The sequence below is a fragment of the Apteryx rowi genome, unplaced genomic scaffold, assembly GCF_003343035.1.
Source record: "Apteryx rowi isolate R43461 unplaced genomic scaffold, aptRow1 scaffold_317, whole genome shotgun sequence".
Classification (NCBI taxonomy): Eukaryota; Metazoa; Chordata; class Aves; order Apterygiformes; family Apterygidae; genus Apteryx; species Apteryx rowi.
Genome location: NW_020449608.1, coordinates 879874 through 887390, shown reverse-complemented (window position 1 = coordinate 887390; position 7517 = coordinate 879874). Strand labels below are relative to the sequence as shown.

Below are 7517 nucleotides of genomic sequence, written 5' to 3'. Positions count from 1 at the left end.
AACTGTGACACCCCTGGAAAAAACTGTAACATGGTGGGATAGCTCACACAAATGGAGCTCTGCAGTGGATGAATACAAGCTCATCAGTAAAGACAGGAAGGGAAGATGAGGAGGAGGGTTATCCTCTATGTGAAATAGCAGCTTGAATAAACAGAGCTCTTCTGTGGGATGGCCTACATGCTGGCTGAGAGCTTGTAGGACAGAGGAGAGGGCAGTAAGTGTGACAYAGTGGTGGTAATTTTTTTTACAGATAATCCAATCAGGGAGAGGAAGTGGACAAAGTCTCATTTAAACTTCAGGCTCCAAGCTAAACCAGGAACTTGAGACTGAGCTGCAAGATGAAGAAAGCAGTAGCATACAGAAGGTGGAATCAAGGACAGGCTACAGAAGGAGGAATTTAAAAACACTGTGCTGACATGTAAGGATGGTGTCAGGAAAGCAAAACTCAAGCTGAAACTGGCAAAGGATGGTTTAGGGCAACCAGAAGAGCTTCTGTAGCTACGTGAGCAGGAAAAGGAATAAACAAGGAAAATGTGGGTCCATAACTGGTGGTCTAGTAACAGTGGATACAGATACAACTGGGGTGCCCAAGGCTGTCTTTGTCTTCACCAACAAGACCTCCCAGGTCTCTGTGCATAGAGACAAGGTTCAAGGAAGAGAGGAACTACCAGAGTGGGAGAGGTTTGAGTTAGGGTTATCTTGAGAAATCTCAAACCAGACTGCATCTGGAATACTGCATCCAATCTTAGGCCCATTCAGTATTAGAAGACTGCTGATAGACTTAGGCAAGTCCAACAGCAGGCCACTGAGATGGTTGTGAGCTGGAGCCCACAACCTGTGAGGACAGGGTGGTGGAACTGGGATTGCTCAGCCTGGAGAAGATAAGGCTTTAGGGGACATAACAGAGGCCTTACAATACACAAGAGAGGGTTATGGAGCCAGGGGGTTCTTTTTTTTTTTTCTTCTTTTTTTTTTTTAACAGAATAGGAGAACAGGAAATGGTGGTCATAAATTGAAACACGGGAGGTTATAACTGGATATAAGGAAAAAATGTTTCACTCCAAGGATAATTAAGCATCGGAATGTGTTGCTAAGAGGTTGTGCAACCTCCATCCTTGGATGTTTTCTAGACTTGACTGGACAAAACCCTGAGAAACATAGTTTGAATTTAGTGTTGACCGTGATTTGAGAAGGAGGTTGGATTAGAYGCCTCCTGAGGTCCCTTCCAACATAAATGATTTTATGATTGCTTTCTAGCACTTTAACTAATTTCCAAGATGGATACCATGTTCTGAATTTTTGGCCAACCTTGAGGTGCTTATCAGGTATGGAAGTCATCTTCCTGTAAAGAACTGAATATAGATTGTCAAAAGCAACATACTTGTCTACAGGCATATGTGGTCTGATCTGTTATAATGTATTTATGTTCCATTTTAAAACTTATGTGTCAAGTGTTTCAAAGCCTTGATTCTGCAAGCATGTAAGGACACAATTTTATGGATCCAGAATAATCCCATATTGAATTCAACAACTGATAACCTGCTACATGGAATAAAGAAAGTGGTCTTAGGACAGCATGCTCTGAGATCATAAGTGTGCCAGAAATATATATTCCACACAGAACACTGACAGAAACTTTTATTCAAAATATCTTAAGTGAGCTTTTTAGTTATAAAAATATTACAGGTTTATCATACCAGACAATTTACTCTGAAATCTCCTTTTTTGGCTCTATTCCTCTTTAGTTGTATCCGGTTCCTCTGTTTCCTTTGATTCTGTGTGGGGGGAAAAGAAGTGATGGTTATGGGACAATGCATCTTTTCTTCTAATCATTTCCTCTTACTATAACTTCATCTTGCTAAACCTATAAAGACAAGGGAACATATGTTGCCTAATTAATTCTAGAAATAAAGAGTTGCCCTTTAAAAAAATTTCAACGTAATTAAAGAGCTAGAATGAACTTCCAGAACATCTATCACGTTCCTATGCTTCCACACATAATTTGTCCAATCTGTTCTTCCAAAAAAACAAAAAACAAAAACCAAGGGGGATGCCTGAACTATCTTATTGGGGTAGGCTAGAAAACATATTAGAATCGAGTTCATTCAGAAATGTTTGTTTGAATTCAAGACACTCAGACAAACCAGGCTCGACAAACCAGGCTCAACAAACTTTTACCAAATTCAAAGCAGAGCTCTGCAGGAACCCTYCTTAGATTCCTGCCAGATCTGATCCAAGCCCCAGGATGCTGTTAGATGTTAGTCCTACACATCAGATCAGTCAGCTGGCTAGTCTGCCCTGAAGCAGGAGAGCACCTTCAGAGGTGATGGGCAAAGAATGAGAGCAAGTAAATTACATGAATTCAAAGAGCTGCCCCAAATGTTTAGGGTATACATCCAATGCATTTTCAAAGCATATAATAGTCTTTCTGACCTCAGCTTTTGCTTTGATTTATTGTGATATGGACTAATTATAAATGGAGAAATATACCTGATGTTTTCCAGCATCAAATATGTAGCTTTGCAAACATTAACATTTAATAAATGAAAGCAACACATTTTAATTGGGTGGATGCTTACTGACTAAATATGGGTAAACATAGATTGCCTCCTTTTATGTTGCTTCTTAGCTGTTTTGTATTAAAACAGATTTCTCAATTGCCTAGAAGAAAACTTGAGCACCCAAATTCTAACTCTCTTTATTCTGTAATAGAAGAAACCAATCAGACACCAACTTCTGGCTAACTGTTCAGCTCATAATGCATAACTATACTTGAGATTTGTTTCTTCAAAATAGTTTTGTCTATTCTTTAACTCCAGTTAGAGAATAAGAATACACAGTTTCATTCAAGGGGGAAAAATGGTGTGCTCAAAAATCCCAGAATTCCTAAGGTTCTGGAATCTGTTTTCTCATTTTTGAACAAAAATGCTATCACTTATAAACTCAGTTTTGTTAACTACAGACTGACAGCAGTTCTTGGAGCTGTCAACTATACGTGCACAGATAATGCTACACAGCAGTGTGATTTCTAATTTGTACAAACAGTTAAGGTATATGAACTTGACTATTCAAAACCAGCTAATATCTTTAGAGGACTGGCCCCTTCATGAAAAGTGGAGCTTCCCATGCTCTCTTCAGCATAATAATGGGCTTCTCAGCAGTGGCATATTTTCAGCTGATTGACATGCATTATGTCAAGCAACCAACCTGATTGCTCATTCTTCCTTCCTTACCTTGATCCTCCTGATCTTCTTTGTTTTCTTCTTCCTCTCTGCTTTCCTCTTCTTCCTCTTCTGTCTCCTTTGCTGGGCTCAGAGCTTCACTGTATACTTCATGAGGAGAAGGCTCATTATCCCCACCCTCAGCAGACTCATCAGTGACTGAAATATGAGAAATTAGAAATATGTCTCCTTCAAGCAAGAAAATTAATTTTTACGAATCTGCACCTGGTCATTGTTTTCATGCAGCAGCTAATAACTCAGACTGAAATCTGCAGTTCTGGGGAGAAATACCACCAACTTTTCTGCAACTGCTTATCTCTCTTTCTATATATCAGGCCATGAAATAGACTAAAATGAATCACAGGCTTCCCAAGACAGTTGTATCTTATTATGCTATGTGAGCTATAACAGAGGTGCATATTGTGCAGTTTATGAATATGTTTGGAAGTTCCTGATACTCAATACTTGGTAAATTATAAGAAGAAAAAAGAAAAAGCATCTCAATACTTGGTAGATGATAAGAAAAAAAAAAGCCTCTTGCACCACCAGAAATTAAAACTGAGCAACATAGGTTCAGGGGACATTTGAAGAATGTCTGAAGTATATTTCCAGATGTCCATCAAAGCAAACCTGCACTTGATGGCATTTCTTCCTCTACAGCTGCTACTGCTGCTCTTTCTGCTGCTCCTTCTTCTGCTGGTGCTGCTGCTTGGGTGGCTTCTGTGGGAGAAGGTGGTTGTTCCACACTGGGCGTCCAGAGTGTTACTTTGGTAATATCCGTTGCTTTCCATTTTGGTGCTATGAGTAATAAGTGTTCCTCTTCTTCTTCTTCTTCCTCCTCTTTAGCCTAAAAGACAACTCAAAAAGTCCAGAATCACATCCAACAGGCAGTAATGGAGTGGCTAAGATGATATTTCTGTGTACTAAAACCTCTTTACCGAGGTCCAAAACGGTAATGATGTAGCCTTTTAAAATACTGACAGGTGGAGGAACTTCAGCAACTGTAAATCTTGGAAAAGAACAGCTACGCTTTCGAACCCTGAAGTTGGCTGAATACTACGAATGACTAATGTCTTTCAGCTTTCTGTCTTAAAGGTAAAATTTTCTCTATCCATTAAACAGAATGGCTGTGAGGGRCCTATTAACCTTCTCTCTACTATTTGTTCCTCCTCGTTAGATGTACTTTAACTCCAGTATTCATAAGGCATTTTATAGATTACTTGACAGCAGATTTAATTTACCAAGTTCTTTAATATTCAGTATAGTTTGCACTGTTTCTTTTACCTGCTCTGGGTGTATGTATTCACCATGCTGTTCACATCCACTGTCAAAGACATATTTGCCACGACCCATAGGCTACACAGAGATACAAAATAGTGAAACTACAGTTAGTACATTCTAAACATATAAATGTAAAATACACTTTACTGTGAAATTCATACAATGGTTAATGACAATATCTTTTGAAAGCAAAGTTGCAGAGAAACTTTGTGGTCTGTCCTGCAGATTAATTGTTTTGTCTGTTACACTTATTGTTCAAGAAATGGTTCAAAAGATGGGGAACCTAACTTTTTATTTTAAGTGGAAAGAGATCATATTAAGGCAAATATATGCTAATTGTTCATCTGAATACAGAATTTTCCAGCACACTTACTTACATTTCCATTCAAAAACATGCCCTGAAAATGGTGGTTTAGGTGGATAAGTTCAGCTGCTCCTCCCTGGTTTCCATTTATCCAACCACCAACATACTTAGATCCAGTGTCTTTGTAGATGTACGTACCTTGCCCATGCCTAAGGAGAAAATAATAATTTTGCTTTGTACTGCTGAATATTAAGAGTATAGGATGTTGTTATACTTAAGGTATTACAGCTGTGTGATTTGAGTAACTGAAATGACTCAGGTTGGACTTAATTGTCAAGGTCCTCCCATAGCACTTGATTTGATACAGTCAGCCACACTTTGAAAATAACCTTTGCATTTTAATGCCATTGGGTGCCTTGAAAAATCACTGTAAGAATGAAACAAACCTATTGTGATTAAACCAGTCTCCAGTATAGCTGTCTCCATTTGCATAGGTATAAACTCCATAGCCATGTCTCTGGTCATCCACCCAGTCTCCTTTAATGAGAACATGATGAAAAAAAAGAGTGAGATATGGCATATTTCACTGTGAGGTATAGTGGTCARTTTGTAAAGTTATCATGTATGAATCTAGATAATTTCTACATTGATTGATACAAGATTGYAGTGATTTGTAGAGATGTTCAATATTACTCAGGACTTGGAATACACCACTTGAAAGGAGAACATGAGAAGAATAAACTGCTACTAAATACCACGCTTCTCACAATAATCCAAATAAATTTGCGTAAATAAATCTACATAAATAAAATAAATCCATACCTCTCACAGAGCCTGTAGTAAAACAGGAATGAAAGGAGAAAGTTTCACAGCAAATTTATCTTCTTAAAATAATATACAATCCACTTTACTATCACCTGTCATTGCAGTGGGGACAAAAATGTGTCCTTTTAGTTATGTAAATCCTTGCAAGTGTTTTCTGTGTTTTACCTTCATATTTTGATCCATCTGGATAAAAAAAAATGCCCTGGCCATGTTTTTTGTTTTGACGATATTCTCCAATGTAGYGAGCACCATTTGTAAATCTGTAGGTCCCCTGAAACATATTTGGCATAGATAAAGCCCTTGTCATTTCTCACTCTAATATATTGCCCAGAGTAACAGAACTGATGAAACATAAGCACAACTACTGTCCCACCTGTCCATTTCTGAGACCATGTTCATATTCTCCATCGTATGTATCGCCGTTGGGTAGTCGTGCTTTTCCACGTCCATGTCGTTCACCTTCTGAATTGCGCTCACCATCATATTCCTGATCACACAGGGTAAGAAATTAATGGTTTAAGAGGGAGAGACATGACTGAAACAAATCTGATGAGAGAGAGGAAACGGACTGTTTCTTCAGAGCTGCACCAGTTCTGCTTGAATCAGGGACTGCCGGAGCACCTGTCCAATATATCTACTGCCTATGCAAAGCTTTTTCACCAGATTCTGGCACCCAGAGACTTTCCTCGCTTCCGGACAAGCTACTGAAATGTGCAGATGACTTGTTTTCATCCACTGGAGCAAATTAGATGGGTCCCGACCAAAATGATAACGGCACCGCTTGCAAATCTCTCCCGTGCCCATGATAAAGTACCTCGAGAGCTCTCCGGGCTCGGCACGGCTCACATACAGGATCCAGACCCCCTCGGCCACTAACGTTCACCCTACCCTTCCTCGCTCACGCTCCCTCCCCACCCCAGAGCACTCGTAGCGGAGCACTTCGTGCGCTGTTTCCCTCCCGTGCTCCTCCCCAGCGCCGTGGCGAGGGGCTCCGCAGCCGCGGGGCCTGCTCCAGCCCTCGCCGGCGCACACCCCCGGCCGCCCCAGCCCACCCCTAAGTCCGCCGGGGCCTCGGACTCCTCGGACTCCTCCGAGCCCAGCTCCGACATGACGCCGCTTCGGCGCCGCCGTCACCGTGGCAACCAGGGCGCGAGGGGGCGGGGCCGCGCGCCGCCGCCATGGCAACCYCGCGGCCGCCCACCCCACCGCCCCCTGGCCGCGCGCTGCTGTCCCCGGTGCTGAGAGCGACGGCCGGCCGGCCCCGCCCCTCGCCATGGCGGGGGAAAGGGAGGGGAGGGGCGGGGCGGGGCGGGGCGGCCCCCTGCGGCGGCGGAGCGAGCTGCGGCTGGCGGAGGCTGGGGCCGGAGGCGGGTGCGCTGGCCGAAACGTCCGCCAGCTGCGGGGCTGCTGGGCTTGTTGCGGCCGGGGTCAGGGAGCGGGGAAGTCCTGCCCGGGAGCGGCCCTGGGGCTGGGTCAGCGCCACGCCGCCTCGTGTGGCCGCCTCCGCTCTGAGGAGAAATGCAGCAGGCCCGAGCTGAGAAAATTTCAAGAGAAACGGGAAACTACCGCCTCCACAGGGTCAGAGCCCCTCTGCCTGAGGAGCTTCCCTCATGACTTTTGTCCGTCAGTGCCGAAATCCTTGAAGGAGGTGCAGCAAGTCTCACATGATTATAGGGTTAATAGACATTCAGGAGTGTGGGAGACTGACTTTCCCCAGAAACTGATCCATTTTATTCTTCTTTGATTTAGTTATCGCTGTGCTGTACTACAAGTGCCATACACAGGCTTGTGACATTTGAGATGCAATTTGAGACCTCTGAATCTCAAACATTCACAGACCACCTTTCCTGCCTTTTGAGAGGTCCCAGTAGTTTTTGTTCAGCTGC

The 7517-nt window shown here is 42.8% G+C and overlaps 1 protein-coding gene across 1 annotated transcript; it reads right to left on the bottom strand.

Moving 5' to 3' along the window:
• Positions 1 to 254: 254 nt before the first annotated feature.
• RSPH1 (radial spoke head component 1) lies at positions 255 to 6740 on the bottom strand. The gene is made up of 7 exons (XM_026070692.1): positions 6684 to 6740; positions 6005 to 6118; positions 5797 to 5902; positions 5253 to 5343; positions 4880 to 5015; positions 4506 to 4577; positions 255 to 4068 (listed from the first exon to the last, which is right to left on the bottom strand). Exons 1-7 carry the CDS (start codon positions 6738 to 6740, stop codon positions 3841 to 3843), a joined length of 804 nt encoding a protein of 267 aa, XP_025926477.1. The 3' UTR covers positions 255 to 3840.
• Positions 6741 to 7517: the final 777 nt, after the last annotated feature.